This window comes from Haliotis asinina, chromosome 2 (assembly GCF_037392515.1).
Source record: "Haliotis asinina isolate JCU_RB_2024 chromosome 2, JCU_Hal_asi_v2, whole genome shotgun sequence".
In the NCBI taxonomy this organism is placed as follows: Eukaryota; Metazoa; Mollusca; class Gastropoda; order Lepetellida; family Haliotidae; genus Haliotis; species Haliotis asinina.
The window spans coordinates 8,481,096-8,500,853 of NC_090281.1; the positions used below are offsets into that span (position 1 = coordinate 8,481,096).

The 19,758-nt window shown below is 37.0% G+C and overlaps 1 protein-coding gene across 1 annotated transcript in view; it reads right to left on the reverse strand.

The window, feature by feature from the left end:
* LOC137273205 (collagen alpha-1(V) chain-like) overlaps nucleotides 1-19,102 on the reverse strand; it is an 81,661-nt gene extending 62,559 nt beyond the window's left edge. Inside the window, exon 1 of the mRNA XM_067805705.1 lies at nucleotides 18,686-19,102. Coding sequence (XP_067661806.1) covers nucleotides 18,686-18,848 — 163 coding nt within the window. The 5' untranslated portion in view covers nucleotides 18,849-19,102. The remainder of the gene's footprint in view (nucleotides 1-18,685) is intronic.
* Between the last annotated feature and the right edge of the window lie 656 nt (nucleotides 19,103-19,758).

The window sequence follows — 19,758 nt, forward strand, 5'->3', positions numbered from 1 at the left end:
AAGAGGCATAATCCCAGGTTAAAATTGCCCAGAACAATTCATTCCATTTCTATATTAAAAAAATGCATGGTTCTCGTTTCCTCAATCCATGTGGCAATAATTTCCTCTGGCTCGACATGGATTCCTCATTTTATCACAATTCAATTATTTTCGGTGGGAAATTCAGGCAACTCACTTGAAAGGGTGTCAATCTGGTTAAAGTTCCAACTCTTAATTCTCATATAACATATGTAATTAGATAAGATAATTAGACATTACTCTCCCACAAAAAATGGCAACTCTGTACAGAACATGGGCCATATTTTAAAACAAATACCCACAGAAGATTCAGCACTTGACATAAATAGGCAATAAAAACAAATGATGTCTCACTGTTTGATTCCACAATTCCAGGATTGAGCTGAGAGTGAAAAATGAGATTTTATGCTGTGTCAGCAATATGAAGGGCTTGACAGCATCAGCAGGTTGACAAAGGCAAACACATGACTGCTTTGCCACATTACATCTTTCTCTTGGTGATCCCCAAACAGTAATCATGACTACTAGTGCATTACATCATGGTGCTCACTCCCTCAGAACACGTTTCAACCGTGGCATGAGTGAGTGAACATGCTGGGTGTGCTTTCTCCTAGACTAACAGCTAGTCTCTGAAATGAACATATTTTACTGAAAAAAAAAAAAAACGTTCATAGAGAAAAAAAAAAATATAATGAAATGGAGCCCTGAAACTATCTTGCGTGAGCTTTCTTGGATATATATACTCAGACTAGCTTTCTCCTTGAACAAACTTTTAGTCATGTTGATCTTTGATTGGTTACTTTGTTGGTTGGTTGATTGGTTGGTTGTTTAACACTGTATTCAGCAACATTCTGAGCCAAACAATACAGTGATGAACAGCATGTCTGTCTATCTGCAGTCAGGGGTAGTAGGCGATGGTGGGGTCAGCAAGTTTGTACAGCCGTGCAAAAAGTATTCAGACAAAATGGCGACCACATTTTATTGCAGAATCGCTTCGCAACTTTGAATGCACATTATCGGCAGTACCGGAAAAATGGCACTGACATTATTTTTGGTCAGTCAGTCATGAGTGTGTTGTTGTCTGAAGTGAGCATGAAGTGAACATGGGTTGAAAAGGTAAGGAACTGATGCCCCAAATAAAAAGGTAGTGAAACAATTCTGTTTGGAGGAAAACCTATTAGATACATAAGTAATCTGTTTGACGATTTTGAAATACCCACTTTCGGGACTAGCGATAAGATGTTGTCGTTTTGTCCAAAAACGTTTTGCACGACTGTACACAGATATATTAAAAAATCAAATTATGCTTAAACAATATGAGTGAGTGAGTGAGTTGACTTTTATGCCACACTCAACAATATTCCAGCTGCTTAGTGGCGATCTGTAAATAATCGAATCAAGACCAGACTAACCAGTGATCAATAGCATAAGCATCAATTTATGCAATTGGAATACAATGGCACATATGAACCAAGTTAGCAAGATGATGACCCAATCCTGTTAATCACCTTTTACAATGTTGATGTTTGACATATGCTGACACAACTGTGGTGGAATCCATAAGAAAGGCAAGGTGCTAACAAATCACATAATTTTACAAACTTCTCATTAACTGAAGAAGAGTAGACCTCATACTCTGGTTTGTCAGCTTCAGTAGTGGAGTGTAACGAAAACTACTGAGACTAGGTTTACTTAGACTGATTTTGACAGTAACATTTAAATTGAAAAGGAGCCGCACTAAGATGGGAAAAAAATGAGGAAATCTGATCTTGCTTCATTGAGGGCTTAAAGGGGCACTGATGCAGAGCGAATGTTTCTCACCAACGGTCTAATTATGAAACCAAACTGCAAATTGGTCAGCATCCGCTCCCTCGACCTTGATGGACAAAGGGACTGGGCTCCTGTCCATATTAGCAGAATTTCTTCACCTAAACAGCCAAGAGGCCGGATGCCCATCATATGCCATTATTTAAAAATATCCACGGTATTCCTTGTCTGATCGTAACAAAATATCCTAGCAGTGTAGTTTTTTTTTGATGCTTGGATGGTATAGTGACTGATCAAATTTGATCCTATTTCTGTCCTCGATATTTAATCATGTTACGTGAAAATATGATGTCTACAGGCACGTAGCAAGCCATTTGTTTAAGTCCGAAAGATTGCAAAGCTTTATATTTAGGTAGTTTTGAGTGTTAGTTCAGCTGTGATAGCAAATATCATACGTAAATTTTGGTAGTAATGGTAGCTACCCTGGTGTATTATTTATGATAATAAAAACACACAGTTCATTTATTTGAATTCAGAAACTAAAAACGATGACTTTGCCTTTGGTAGAGAAATCTGAAAATTTTCTTACATTAAAAAACCCAACTTACTACACCTTTTTACCCAAGTACGCAGCAAATACCAGTATGTATTCCTTATGTAACGAAGTTCCGTTGGTATCCTCAAAACAGTTTCGGCCCATAAGTGTCTTCAGGCTGCATGCGACACAGAGATTACATCTTCCTTGCTGTAACTCGCGTTTGATGGTGTAAACCTACACGTGTTATTTGTCATCATTATTTGGATGGTCAGTTAATGAATTTATAACAGGTATAATTAGTAGTACCATCACTTTGGTTACTCAACAAAGGTTCCCACTTGGCATTTCTCCTGTCTAGTGTAAATAATCAACATTATAATTAAGGTCTGTAATGGCAAATGTATTGTATGTTACGTAATATGTGCATGTATGTGATGCAAGATGATTTATCAGCTGAGTTACAAAAAAACAAACATCGATCAAAGGATTAACCGATAACACACTGATTAATTAATAACTTTTATCTTCTAGCGGATTTGTCAAAAGGCAGTGTGTGTAGATGTACTAATTCATACTGACTACACCCTGTCGTAAAGTGCGAGTGTAAAAACAACATCCTCCCTTCAAAGAATTAACCACCCTTGCGCTGACTGATTGATTGCTCATTATTGGTTAACTAAATTACTTAGAATGGCGGACATCATACAATTAGTTGCCAGGTGTGCTATCTTGGGTGACGAATGAGAGGTTTATCAGTTTTTCACCAATGTGAAAGACATGAAACGATGTGTTACTTTTTCGCAAATTAGACTGTTGTAAGACACACGACACAAAGTAGAATTATTTACCAGCTGCAGATGAATGGAATACGATTTCTTTTATGTGGATATTGATGAATACATTCCTGAACAAGGTAGTATCCTGACATTGTTGCTATAAAATTAGTCTGTTTTACATTCATTATTTGCATTTTGTTTTAATTTATTTGTTGTAGCATTCAGCAGAATCTATATGACAGAAAACACACACTAGATCGCGTATGTATGTGAAATAGTTTCCACATTGGCAATCTATACAATCAGGGAGCCTATATAGAGGTAGGGTATCCCTGATACAATGTATAAATGTTGCTGTCATGTTAGAAATGTACTATAGTATTCCCAGAAATTATTGAGAATCATGTTGCGTCGTGTAACTCATTACGTTTATTAACTTCTGGCGTTTTACTTACATAAACATGTTAAAACATCATCCTTTTACAGTCTCAGTCTTGTTTTAGCACTTTGTTAGACCTCCTCGCTCAACAATGCATGCCTGAATACGCCTAGGCACACTACCCATCAAAGTTTGTAGGTAACTGTGTGACAGGGTATCCCAATATTGGACCACCTCGGCCTCCATATCTTCAATATTTCTCAGTCCCTTTTGGTTTATTCTGTCCTTCATGACTCCCCACACATTCTCAATTGGGTTTAGGTCTGGGCTGTAACTGGGCCAGTCTAAAACATTAACATTTTCGCCCGACAACCACTTTTTTGTGTAGCGCGCAGTGTGTTTTGGGTCATTATCATGCTGGAAAATCCAATCATCTTCATACAATGTTTGTGCTGTCGGAAGAAGGTGACCATTTAGAATGTCAACGTATCTTTCTTTTGTCAAGTTTCCCATGAAAACACACAATGGCGTCACTCCGCGAGCCGATATGCCACCCCACATGTGAAACTTCGGGCTATGTTTTGGTCGCTGGTAGATAGGTTTGACAGTATCTTTGGTCCAAATTTTCACACAATTAGGGAAAAGCCAAACAGAACTTTCATCTGAAAAGAAAACATTATCCCAATCTTGATTTTCATGAGCCCGACACCAGTTTAAACGTTTTTCCTTTTGTGCATCTTTCATCAACGGCGAGGGAATTCCACGTTTTTTTCACCCAATTAAGTCTCTGTAATTCCTGCCTAACTGTTTCATTGCATACCTGAGGACTTCCTCTGCTAATCATTTCATTTCTGATGTTCTCAACACTTTTCAATTTGCCCCTACTCACAATCTGCCCAAGTCTTCGGCGATCCACAACACTGAATTTCCTAGGCCGACCTGCCCCTGCTTTGTGCTCTATCCCGGTTCCTGTTTGAATATTCTTCAAAGTTCTGTATACTGTAGACAGAGGAATACCATGTCTACAAGCCTCACCCCTTTCAAAATCATCTAGAATGAGCTTTCTTTTCTCTCTTGCTGTAAATTCTGCCATGTCAACACAGGAAGCCGTCTGCTCAGACAAGGGAGATAACTCTTGACGTAATGAGCTGCCTTCTAAGCCTTCAAGAGTTGTCTCCCTTATTTAGTATGCTTAGTGCATAGTGAAAGCCCTTTTTCCAATCTTAGCATCATTAGAAAAAAACAAAGATTTTCTCAATAATTTCTGGGAACACTGTATAAGTATAAGCAGACCGTGTGTTCTTTTAGTAATTTTCAAAATCATACAAATATACAATAAACTAATTAGGGTTATGAAACAAAATATAGAGACGTACATTGGCTTCGCTATTTTTCTGTCCTAATAGTTTTTTACTATTTCTACCACTGGCAGATGATTAACCTTCAAAGTGGTTCATTTGTTTTCACAATACATTTTAAATGAAGTAAAAATGACTTCACCTTAGTTGATCTGTCCATAATTAAACTATCAATTGCGCACAAGGACTGCACAGCAGAGGTCACAAACCAGTCACGAATTCTGGGATATCATCCGGGTACTCACGGGAGAAAAACAATAACAAAAGTTTACACCAGTCCATGGAAATTGCTCCGCATTAGTGCCCCTTTAAGGATTGCAGTGAGGGCTAGGCAGTATTGAAAACAAGAGTCATCAGAAATAATAATGTGGTTCAGGGACTGTGCAGCAGTTTTTGGTATATATGGATTCTGTCAGTGGTGTAAATCACTAGAATTGTAGTTTGGTGGCACAACAAGGCACAAGCAGATAAATCACAAGCCACTGAATATGGAGCACATATTTGGGAGGGCATGACAAATTTGTTTTAGAGATCTAGTGATCATAAAAACTATCAAACAAGGATAAGTTGGACCAGCTCAGAGAATGAGAGCAGATGTAGGCTGCTGCTTGTGCATTGCATGATGATGAAATTTATTCTGTGCATAGCTGCACACTCCTTGCTTAAAAGATGCCATCACCATTGAAATACACTTGATCAAAACAACCTGGGGCCCATCACTCTCAGTGGCAATGGGTAACACTCATGCATGCTAATATGAGTCATTTGTCAGGTCAGTGCCCAACTTATCCTTGTTTGCAGATTACTCGTGTAAATCAGTATACTGAGAATCTTTTTGATATACATCACTAATTTCAGATACAGATGGTTCCATTGGAAAATTATGTCAATGTGCACTGCAAAATGTACAGTGCAAATTTGCAAATCTGCCAACTAATGGAATCCACAGTTCCTTTGATGACACATGACATTACTGATGAAGAGATGAGGGTCCATGCACCCAGGATGAAGGATGGGCTAGCAGTGAGATGTATGCTGTCATGGGATTCGATTAATTCACTGAATATGCAAGTGAATCATGACAGAACTAGTCAGAACAATATCCTGCTATACTTGCACTATGGCATACCTACAACCAACTTCATTTCAATCTCCCATATCACTCACACACATAATCCTCAGCCACATTTAAGACAACAAGTAATCAGTAAGATTCAACAAAAGTAATGTAGTGGTTTGTCTGTATCACAGTCATCAAACCATATCATTTTCCATTGCACCCAGCTCTTACTACCATGTGTTTGCCGTAAATGTCCTTGCCCCTTAAAACCTGGGTAACAGACAGTTAAGTATATAAGATAAGATAAGAAATTTATTGCATAGCATTCCATGAAGAAACAGTAGCAAAATTCTATAAACTACAAATATGAACACAGCAGTTGCAAACAAATAGAAATATACTAGTAGATACATAATGATGCACATTCGAACAATTTATCATATGCAGTATAATCACATGGAAGCATTATGAGGCAATACACAGAAAACATTTAAAATTGTAAATATCATGATATATTTTAGAAATAGTTTCGGGATTTGAAAAATTTGTTAAAAATTGTTCTTTTTCTTAAAGTGTAGCAAACTTTTGATTATGAAAAAGCAACGTTTGTAGAAGTGACACCCCTTCTTTGCTATGCTTGGTACAAGATATTACATAGTGTTGTTCATCTTCTAAGACATGCATGATTCACAGAAACCACGTTCTAGTGGGGTTGCAGGTTTTGTACTTGAATGTTTTTTGAACTCCTGACCTGCCAGCTACACACTTTTTATCTTTGCATCTAGCAGCTTCCAACTGACCACTCAGGACTGCCTGCCTGCTGATGAAAGCTTCAGCCTGATATACAGGTCATCAAAAGGATATGAATCATGCCCCACACTGTGCTGCAAGATGGACATTAAGTAAATAAGTTTGCCTCTGGCATTTATGGATTTAACAGCAAAGATTATCAAAAATCACTACTTCTCAAAATTGGTCTCTAAAAATGAATAAAAAGCATTTTCCATAATCTTTAAATAGAAAATATAACACTTTTGGTGTGACAATGATCTTAAACCCAATACTTTATCCTTCAGAAACTATTTCTGACAGTGATCTCAAACCCAATACTTTATCCTTTAGAACCTATTTCCGACAGTGATCTTAATCCCAATACTTTATCCTTCAGAACCTATTTCCAAAGCCCAAAGCATCTACAATATAAACGATTCTAAGATATTTTATCTAAACTGAAGAACAGATTTTGATGATAGTTCTAAATATATGAAAAGGACAAATTTCCCTTATTTATTTTTTTTCATTTTATGCGATAGAAAGCTTGTGAAAAGATATGGGAACACTCGTCCTTTCTTGTGATCAGTTATTTTTGTCCTTCAGTATATTTGTTCATCCTTAACAAAAATGTATTCAGTAATCTGTTTCATACTAGACTGACCAATCATCTGATTTATCCATGTGACAAGCACATTATTTCATATTTCACACCCCAAAACTTAAATATTCTGGTCTCTGGCAGGGAGTCTGCCATGCCAACAATGACAGGACTTGTCCAGGCAACCCTGTGTGTATTTACAATGGAATATTGAGACCAGATGACAGCATGCTATGTCTGCTGCTTGTTCCAGTTCACCAGAGGAAATACCACCAGCGCTAGGAATTCTTCATGAGTGTACAATATACTCTGATGACAAACTTACTTCCTAGGTTACCCTTCTGTCCAACCAAATTTCTAGGGTGCAGTCAAAACTGACAATTAACCATGTGACAGTTATTAATTTATTTTGAAGTTCAATGAAATGAGGCTTTTCACTGGAAATGTTTGTGGAGCGCTGCCCTGAGGAATTGTGATAGCTGCTGGACTTGGAGCCTGTCTAGTGAGTCTTCTACCAAAACTGATAGTTTTCAGCTGCAAACAATGCTTCTGGATGTAAGGCATAAACCATTTTACATGTAGGTGTACAAAGAAGCTTTATTTAAGAACAATAAGTGAAAGGTGATGTTTATGACATGATCATTCAGGGTGAGATTTCGCCATTTACAACCTGCACTGGTGCATGTTACAAATGGCTGGAGCAGGCGACCCTCAGTAACAGGTTATGCCTGATGCAGGTAAAAAAAAATCATCCAGGATCATCCATAATTTATCATCATGGTGTTAAGTTCTGTTGAATGTTGAGTACTTGTTATGCCAATTGCTAACAAATCAATACTAATACATGTCTGATATACAAACTTATCACTACAATGGCAACACAAGCTAGACAAACCAGTCATATCTTTTTGTTGTTGTTGTTGTTGTTAGAATCCTGGTGATGATAAAGCATGACAAGGCTTGGCCAAATGGGAGTCACAGCACATATGATTTGAGTAACTCAAAAAAAACATCATCTAAAATTAAATGAGAACATCAAATGTATGTGTACAGTTACCCAATTACCCACACATATAATGCCTCAATTAGAGTCAAAGCACTAATTATGTACTTGAAATGAATGAAACCTTTGAGCTTTGTCATCTTGTAAGGGTTACTCACATTTTTCTAATGGGCAAATGCATTTGTTCTCACAAGGCCCACATTACTGGCGGGGGCGGGGAGGGGGGGGAACACATGAAGCTGCAGTTGAACATTCTGTCTACATGTCGACACATTGAAAACCAAAACCATCTGACCAAGATCAGAACAACAGAGAACAGTATTGTTTAGAATGCACGTAACCTACATTCATTAACAGCCTACATTCATTAACAGAACTATAACCTACTTAGTGAGGCTAATTTACAACATGACATGTTTAATGTTAATACAAGCTAGTAAGGCAATGACATAATGTGTCAAGGTAGTTTCAGAACAGGATGAAGCTCTAGTCTCACATCTACAAGACCTGTTTCCAAAAGCGATTGTAGCACTTTGAACGATTATTATAAATGTTATTCTAAAACCTGGCTTATGGTATATAGTTTCAGAGCTACATTCTCTTTGAGGCAATTGTAGTGCTACCACTGTAATTCTTAAACGTCCTTAACTGTTATCCATACTTTCAAAGTTAGTCATTATATAGCTATCACAGTACAGTGAATGACACTTTGAGTTAGAGTTATCCACCCCTGTTACCACTTAAACAAATTTGATCTGGGTTCAGAAGTTCAAGTTTCTTGTCAGTTATCAAAAGAGACAGACTACTTCAGCTTGTTATTATTTCGTATAAACCAAACATTCATTTGAGAAATGACTTTAAATGAGACAATTCATGGAGAACAAATTATTGCAATAGTACTGCATTAGTTGGTCGCAATTAGGGTTGGGTGTTGCCAAAATTTTAATATTGCATTACGTTGTGATATATGTTGGCCAATTGCAACATATTGTGTAAGTGCAACATGTGAGTAAAGGTAATGAATTTCATTCCATTTTAACGTGAATACTTAGAATCATTTTCTCCAGTTCAAAGTATTTCCCAAATTTAACCCTGGGTTTAAATATTGGTTTATATTTGTAAATGAGAATGGTCATTTTCTGCTAATAAGCCCCGGGCTTATATATGGGAAATCCCAGTATGGAGAGATGATAGGGGCACTGATGATAATGCTGCCTTCTTAAGAACCAAAAATGTCCCTGTACCAGTCATCGAACTTTGCCTTTCTTGATTGAGCAGGAAAAGGAATCATATGTCCACGACATGAAAAAATATCTTAAATGAATGTTGGCATGTACAACAAAATACATAATTGTAAACCTTGAGTTAGCTAACATGTGTGTAAAAACTTACACAGAAAGAAAAATTCACCGGCCAAAAGAAAACTTGAAAAATCTCAGAATCAGGTTTTCTAGCACTGTTACTTCAAATTATAGTTATAGCATTTGAATATTGATGTAGTGAAATGTTTAAACTTTCAAAGTCCTTTTTGTTGAGATTTATAAATGTATAGTTACAATACTGCTTAGTGTGGAGTTTGAAAATTAAAAAAGGCAGTAACATTACATTAAAAGAGCAGCTCCGATGGAATTTGTTAAGCATCTAAACTTTTGGCTGTGTACAAGTCCAACATTGAAAGACAACCCTAAATGGCTTCAATGCCAGTCCATATTCACCAGCAGAATGAGGGTTAATACATATATCCTGTGTGCACTGGGAACAATGTGTCTGTCATCATGCGAGGTGCTTCCATAAAACTGTCTAGACACAATGTGTTGCAACAACATTATATAATCAGAGTGTAAACTATTTTTGACTCGACCTGTATTAATTTCCTTTCAAATGTAAGTATATATTCTCCTTACGTCTAATCCTTCTATTATTATATTTTCTACTTTCATATTTTCATTGCATATGGACATACAATTTGACATGGTAGTCAACTAAGCACGATCATTTGTATCTTCAAAAACCTTTCAGAAATTTTACTTGCAAAGGGTGTGCATACATTTCAACCCATCTCAAACATCCTGAAACATTTATGAATAATCTGCCAATAGGTAACTAGTCCACTATAAATTGGTAATTTAAGAATGCTGCATACAGATGTCCCTAGCCAGCCTGCTGTCTTTAATATTCACTGTGTCACTGTAAAGGTCCAGTTTGATTCCTTTACTTTGATAGTACTAGAACTTAGCTAAAGGAAGTGCAATGTCCCTCACTCACAGGTCATTGAGTTTAAGGTACACTTTATTACTTCAGTGGCATTAAACACAAACAGTATTTCAATTTATTTGGTGGATGAAGGGATGTAAGTTGCAGATAGTGTCAATATGACCAAGGGACACAACTCACTTAGCATATCTTATTCCACGTGACCACATAGCTGCTAGAATATGCAAGCTGCCAAAAATGAGCATATGAGTTCATAAACTCCTATGATCCATGCCATATACAATGTGTAAGTCATATGCCAACGATGTAAAATATACAAGAGGTTCCTCTGATCTGAATCCCCGATTCTGGAAGTGAGGAAACTGCAGAGAAGTGAATGGAGTTTGATATGGGATTTTATTCCCTTAAAGGTCACATATACAGGAGTGATGATCTCTGGTCATAGATGAATCATTGCAGCATAAACAACATCCTGCTTTTCTTCATCCTTTTCAGTTTCTCACTTCGGTTCATTTATTTATAAATGTCAAGAACATTATTCATTCGACTCCAGATCATGAAAAGATCACCCTCAACAGCTTGCAGACATGTAAAGCAGCCATCTTGAATTTCTCAATCTATAACATTTCATGTCTCAAAATAACCACGCTGAAAGAACATCTTTCACAATAGGTAAATGTTTGTATGTATGTATGCCAGATGTCAGATCTGTTAATAATTACAAAGTTCATCTAACAAAAGTTCTACTTCCTTTTTTTAGTAGAATTGTTCAGCATCAAGCAACACACATTTTCATATAGACCTCTGATTGGATAGTGTTTCCAGTAAGGCAACACAAGTTTACCATTTTCACAAAGACTTAGTGTCGATTTTCAGTGATTAGATGTATCTATTTGGCCAAATAAACATGATTATTAACAGTGAGTTGGTGCGTGTGGGATGATTGAATGATTAAGTGATTGAGTGAGTGAGCAAATGTGGAAACATCACACTAAAATACCTTGATACTTGTTCTCATACAGTGGATGACAATTTTCTTAGTCAAACATCAGAAGAGGAAAGTCCAATTCACTGAGTGTCAAACAGATTGAGAAATATGTTTATTTATCTTCACAAACATGCTACATAAAGTCTAAAAAGTCCTAGCCAGGACACGATCTTGGCTCAAGTTACAGTGAAATCTGCATTTACAGGTTTCTCTCAATTTGTAAAGCTTTAAAATTCCTCACAATCTTTAAAACTTAATTCCACCAGTTCAAACAAAAACGATAAACATGTGTCAGAAAATATTCCTTGAATATGTTCCTGTGATGGAGGGGTCATGCTGGAGTTTACTGGAGGGGTTTACTGGAATTTATGCTAAGAGTTACCATCATCATCAAAAAGCTGTCTTAATCATTGTTAACAAATAATCATGTGATGCACTTAAATAGAGACAGACTACAGGGTTATACCCTGTACCAAATCTACCATTAGTGTGAATCTAAGTCAAGCACTTCAGCTCCCAATATATTGCAGGTGATGTCTTCTACTTTCCTGCAACTTTGGTTTCAATCTGCACTGGGTAAATATTTCTAACCCTAATTTGAGAGACAGAGAGAGAGAGAGAGAGAGAGTGAGTGTTTTGCTTTACACTGTTTTCAGGACCACTAGGTTACTCCACCACCCACATGTCTGAAAGAATGTTATAGGGTCTCTCTTCTTCCTAAAATGGAAGAAAACAAATGAAGGATGCACAGAAAAGAACTAATTGTGTGGTTGACATAAAATCCTAAGATATAAAACCAAAAATCGAATGTCTCGAGACCAAATATATCACAGAAAAATATGCCCCTACATTTCTTTCTTATTACATGTTTTCAGCATAAAAACACAAATCCAATGATATGTCATTTTCCAACAAAAATGCCAGATGACAAATATTCCAAGCACAGAATTGCTTTAGAAAGGAACAAACACCCCAAACAATACATATATAACCATCATGTCACTTAGAATTGTTAAGAAAGCCCAAAATTTACATTTTTCTGTACGAAAAACAATGCCTTTTATATGATAAATCATCAAAGAGATTCCATTCAGCATGAAAACAATACAGCAATGGAAATTTAATGACTGAGTTACTAAAGATCAACATTATAAAAATCTCCTAACATTATGAAACATCCAATACGCCCTTTGACCTTCCTTATTCTGATGACCTTCTGGAGAAGTCATTAGTAAGAATATTATCAACACAACGGTTCATAGCCACAGGGAAAATATCAAAACCAATGATGTTCACACCAAACAGAAATCTCTTTCAAGCAGGTGGTTTGATAAGGTTATTTGTTTCAATATCACAATATCCTGGGGTTTCCCCCTACTCCCCTCAAACCCCTGATAGCCTACTACATAAAAGTAAAACGCTAGAGCTGTAGGTCAAACAATCAGGCCCAATTTTACTGAAAACAATTTATACATGGCACCTTTTGTAGGAATAAAATACTGGTAATCTATTAGACAACAACAAAAAACCTGTCTGTCCTGAAACGTTTCCATGGCAACAAGATTTGATTTCAAAATTACATGTGATTTATTTTGGTCTGTTGAAGACGATCAGCCAGACTCAGTCACTAGGTAATGTCAGTTTCTTACATGGAGAATAACAACTAAAATGACCACTGAGCTCATACTTAAAATGCTGATATCTGTGTAATTTTCATAATAGTCAACAGACAAATGCTTTTAATACTGTTACAAATTTCATTTGGATGATAAAAAGTAAAATAAAGTATACACAAAGAGGTTTCTAGAAATGACATTATTCTTCAACATGTTCAGTTAAAGTTTTGCATTCATTTTACAAAAATATTTTACATTAAACATTCCTTTTAATGTATTGTGGGTATCCTATATGTCGAAAATGAACAAGAGAGCCTTTAAATTCTGAAAATATGATAAGGACGCCAAAGCTATTCCAAAATGACAAAAAAGGCTTAAGCATTAACAAATATCAGGCATTCATCTGACAGAAACACAACTCTACATCAAATACAAGTTTCTTGCTCCGTTTCCTGCCTCAGCACAACTGACAAAAACGGCAAATGCAAAAGTTCATTGACAGAGAAATGAAATCAAATCTGTGTTCATTTGACCATGTCATCAAATAATTTTATCTTACAACCAAAAGAGAAATACTTTCCTCAAAACTAATATTTCGTGAAAAAATAATCAAACATCAGTGCTGTTATTTTTAAGCCTTCCAGCAAAATGATCTATTTTTAAACGTATATATGTCAGTGCCTTTACTGGTAAAATGGGTCATGTGACAACAGGCATGTAGAGCTAGCCATTTCAACCATCTTGTACAGTATGTAGTGTGTTCTTTGGCACTTGTCTCTGATAACTCATATACTTGATTATATACTTGTCAGAATAGGGTTTGAATCACCATTTGTCCAGCTATTCATTGCAAACTCACACAATTTTCAGGTTCTTAGTTTTGGTAGGTTATTTCCCCTCAGTTTTATATTTCTAGTCATGTACAAGTGTAGCGTGTCAATCCATGTGAAGATTAAAGTCTAAATGGATGTTCATTACCACTTGTCACACATTACTAGTATAACCCTAAGGAACCTTATCATTATTGATGGCATCAAATGCACTAGATGAATGCCAGCATGCAAGTCATGGAAAATTACCAATGACAGCTTGCACATGAGCAAACACTTTTGGTAAAGTAAAATCTCTCCCTACAGTCACTATGACCTACTGGTTCCACAAAAGGCACCGAGAAATGCAAATATGCACCCATGATTTACACATTTCAAAGTGGCAATCAGATTCAATGGATTTTTCGGCACTGAATGAATTCATGATTATTGTCATATATTTACCATTAACAAAAGTTATCTGAGAAACTTCATGCATTCACTTTCAGAATACATGAGAACTTCAGTTATTGACCAATCAGGACTGAGAGTTCAATGAAGCCTAAAGTGCTTAGCTGGCATATTTGTCTCTACAAGGGAGATTAGCATCATGAAATCTGACCCTCCCCCAAAAAGTAACAACATGGGCGGGGTGAGGTGATACTTGTGCCACATGGTGGGGACACCTCTCTTTCACAGGCTGCAGAGTTGTCCTGTGAACTCTCCACTAGGGTAAAAGGGTCCAATTACAAACACAGGGTTGATTTATGGGGACAATGTTTACAGTGTGTAAATTAATTTTTCATAAGTCTGAATTGCTTTCTGTCTTAAGAATACAGTGAAGATTGGTTGACAGTTAAAATTAGAAACAGATTCAAATATCATCACGTTTGGAGGGAGGTCAAACCAAGTCCCAGCATACTTTGGGACAGGAAGTAGCTTATGAAACTGGTGAACCTCTAACACATGAGAACTATCAAACCATAATGGAAAATATTAACCACTTTGTTTCTTCCTAACTCACAGACTTTGCTTTATTCCACATATGGCATGCATGTTATTTCAATATCTGTAAGTGGTATTTTGAAGCTGTAGCATTCAGAGAAACATGGACACCAACTTGTCCAATTCAACCAAGAATATTGTCAGAGTAATTTCAAATTTCAACATCTTTGTTCCAGAATAAAGTTGGAATCTATACATTAGATGTCTTTTTTCCTAACAAATTCTGTTTTAGATAACAAAATGTGCAAGTCAAATGATAAATATCAAATGCAGTAAGCCTCTGGAATGTGTGTCCAGTTTATCCTACATTCACAATGCCAGTGTCAAACACACAAAGACCAATAATCAACTTGTGTCATACGGTGATACCATATGCAGCATCTTGCAAAACATCATCCCGTTGACTACTTGATTGCTGGATACGTATCTGCATGCAGCTGGTCATCTCATTTCATTGTCTGCTCGTTGCATTTCAGCGATGTGCTTGTCTTTCCTCCACTTTCTTGTCAAATGTTTGTGTGCCATATCCAAGTCTCATGTCTATCCACCATGTCTGCTTCACTGTCTGTCATTTGCCTGTATGTCTGTCACAAATGATAGACCCTTGTCTGTCCACTTTTTTCTTTTCAATCAGCTGCTTGTATGTTATTTTGTCTTTTTCTCCTTTCTTGTAAATGATTGTCGATATCTTCTGTTTCCACATGTCCACATATATTTCCTCAGTTTCTCTGTCAAACCACTAAGCCTTTGTCTGCCTTCTGCTTGTCACCCTTTTTCCCTGCTTGTCTTTATCATGGATGGCAACAGGAAAATCAGTTTTCAGCTGAAAACTTATTATTGTGTCATCGCGTGGGGGTTTAAAAGATTTGTGAAATTAATCGATTTAAAATAAAATCAGCCGACATCCATGGATCTGCGGGAAGTTGCCATCCCTGCTTTCATCTGTTTCTTCTGGCACCTGCTTGTTTGATACATGAATGTCTTTCTGCCACATCTGTTTCTCGGTTCATGTGTCCTACTGTGCGACTACTGCTGTCTTCTCCAGACTTGAAAGGCAGTGCTATCAACATGGGAGAAAAGCACATGCAGGTACTTGAAGCAAATGTCTCCCAGTTAAGTAGGGCAGTATGACAATACCATAGCATGTGAAGAGACTTAGCTGTAATGGCTGACCAGAACATGTGCGCTGCATACCCACCAGAATTGTTCCTGTTGTACAGCTAGGATGGGAAGCTCCGCCCAATTCTTCCACTGCCACCTTGTGTACCACCAACACAATGCAAGACAATCATTTCTGTATGGACATTCTGGGCAGAACTGGGTCTCTGTGCGCTAAAAGCCAGTCAGATTTGCTGAACAGCAAACAACCATGAAGAATAATTCTGAGAGACTTACTTCCACGGAGCGTTTTGTCACAGTATTACCACTGTGCGTGGGAAGACTGGTCCAGTGGACAAAGAACTTGTTCATTACACCATCACACTGGGTTCAAGTTCAACATAGGTACAATCCATAATCTCAGTGAACCATCCTAGTAACTTAAACTTAAACCTTAATGCATATATTAAATCTATATTCATTCCATTTGCAGTACCAGCAGCCCATGCACATCACATTATCAGCTTTAAAAAATTATTGGACCTTGACATTCCTCAATACTTGGAATACATGCCAGTACCTTTAGAGACTTACTGTTAATAACATCCTAAATATGGTATATGTTTAGGCTAACCCCTTTCATGTTACATTTTTGGGTTTTGTATTGTTCAGAGTAAAGTTTCACCCACACTCACTCTCACACGCACTAGTTCAAGCAAGGAAAATGTGCCATGAATACAGTCTCTTGCTTGACATGCCAGTCACCATAGCTTTAATTTTTTTAATGAAAAACTGCTCCTATGAATTTTTTCTATGGATGCACATATTGTAGTCACAAGCTTCTGAATAATGCTGTTGTATAGTTTTGAGTGTAAGTAAATGGACCTGGTGTGTGTGAAACCTCCACACTCAACTATAATTGGTGTTGGCTATAACTGGTGAATGGTAGCAAACTACTGATCCATGTATCAGTGAGATGAATATTATACATTTCGATCTGACCAATGTGTACTAATTTGAAAAATCTCATTCCTATTAAGCGCTGATTCAGCAAAACTTGCTCTTTCCTTTACAGTATGTCTCTTTCACTTCAATTAAACATTATGATTTTTATTCTTCAAAATTGATAATATCATTTAATGAACTTGTGTTTTTTTATTGTGTGCTTTATACAACAGCTTCAGATACACTATGAACCCAATTGACTCCATAACTGGGCTAGGACAACTTGTGGTTTACATACCTAGACTTTGCAAGAAATCAAACCCTTCACCATTTCAAGCTGACATTAGCTCTGGAATGTGTAGTTTCAAACACTAAAAGAAATAGCAACTGAAAAGTGTGTCCTTCAAAATCAATGAAAGATATTCCACTCCTTAATCAATCAATGACACTTTGAAGTATTTAAATCTTATTATCCAGCCTCAAGTAAGAATGTCAAGTTTTGATTGGTTCACGTGACTCTGATAAAACACCATATACACCTGTCACGATCCACATGAAGGGAGTACAAATGTCGTATCATCCCTCCATGCCTCGGTGACCACGTGAAGAGAGAAAAGTATTAGTATTGCTGCACTGAGGTCAATCAATCAGCTGCTGTCAACATGGCAGCATGGAAATATTTTGCCACAACTGGATTAGAAGCATATTGTTGCTCTTTTTTGATTTAGTAAAAAACATTCAGCTAGATAACTGTGTTATCACATCATGTCTCATAAATACGGGGTTTATCAGTCCCTGACAAAACCCTGTCCCTTCCTAGACACAATATGATAACTTATAATATACACATGAATCCTGTAAGTGGAACTAGAACTTGAGTACAGTGGAGACTTCATCATGGATATCCATTCTGCATAAAAGATGAAAACAAGTTCTGTACTAAACCTAAACAAGAGACATTTTGAGGGTCCACTGTCAGATGTTACCAAGACACTGAGATAACATAAAGGTACACAACATTTCATGAGAAACCATACCAAATACGGCCCTTTACACAAATATATAATACACAAAAGAAGTTGAAGAAAACCAAATACTTTTTCACAATACTGTAGTTCATCTCTCATGACTACATTACTGTAGTAATGTGAAAGTATAACATGTTTCTTTGACTCCTTTTGAGAGGCTTATACATACATTTTCCATTGTCAAGTCAACCACAGATAAATTAACATTCTGATTAAACAATTGTCCGCTGTGCATGTACTGTGATGGCTTTCCAAGCCTTTGAGGATTAAGGGTTCAGTCAAGTCAAATGAATCTTTCTTCCTGAAAGTGTCCAACATTTACCATGTGACAGTGACAAATGTGTGTTATCAGAGGGTGTTAGGTGTCATTGATAACATTTCCAGCCAAGTCATCATTTTCAAGATCCCTTTGCAAGGTGGCAAGACAGTGCAAGCCTTAGTGCATATGATGACCAACAGTTGTGTATGCACATGTTGGAAGTATTGTCGCCCTCCAAGACATTCTTTCCATTCCTTGGTTGAATGATTACAATTTCTGCAGCATTGACAGGGGTATTGAATTTCTGAGAGAAAGCTGGCTATGGATACCACCAGTTGAGATTGGGGTTGTATTATCAGTGGTCTACAAACGAGGTCAGTGACTGATAAAAGAGTAACAGATCACAGTTCTTTTGTTTCAAGTTGAAGTTGTGGAAAACATGCTTCACTCACCTGCTGGTAATTTCACATTGGCCGATTCTGTGACTGGAGACACAGTCAATACTACAATTGCTAATATCACAAACATTGGTGTCAGCTTAACACATCTTATTCCTTGGCTGAGCAAGTTGAAAGACACTTTGGTCCCTATTCCTAGCACAGTTCCTGTCCCCATCCTTGCATTCCTCCCTAAACCTTTTTCTTTTTTCTTTCCTCTCTTTATCTTTGTCTTCTTCTGTCTATCCTACGAAGCCATTACATGGACAGGATTACTGAAATTGGTCCTTGCCCTCGTGAGCTGTTTCACGAGCTGCTAGGCCTGATGTAGAGCTAAGGAGTGTTAAGAGACCTCAAGCGTGCCTTGTGCCTCTTGCTGCAGTAGTGCTCCTCCAAGACCAGTACAGCACAGAGAAGGGACGCTGGTTCACAGAGAAACTGCTGACGTGTTAGCCCTGCTCCTAGCAGTGGTACCATTACACTGGGCTATATAGCTCTGGACTAGGGGATGTGGGGCTGGGGGAGGGAACTTGTTACCTTGCTGACATGGTCAAGATTTAACTGACCTTTGACTGCCCACAGGCTAATTTGTGTTATGCCATCTGTAGACTATTAGGACTATTGGTTCAGCAGAGAGAAACATTCTACAGTTCAAGATCTTACATTCATTATGAAATTTTGCACTTGATCATAAGTGAAACTTGAGGAAAGAATATTTCATTAAATATTTTTATATTTTCTGAAATTGTTTCTTGACCACTTCAAAACTTCTTTAGTAGCATAATTTTTCACAGTACACATTCAAATTTGGAGAAATTAAAGAAACAACATCTTTTATGAATACAAAATTATGAAATATGTAGCCACTGGTAACAAATACTGAGGAGGTAATGAACTGACTGTATCTAATGACAAGAGTTTCTATCATAAGACACAGCTCAAACAATATTGGCATTACAATCAACCAGTAAAATATGGAAAAAATAATAACAAATTTGAGGCCTAGGATTTTTTTATAGAATATTTCTATAAAAGAATAGAATAAGACATAGCTCTTTTCTCTTAAAGGAAGACCCTAAACCATGCTA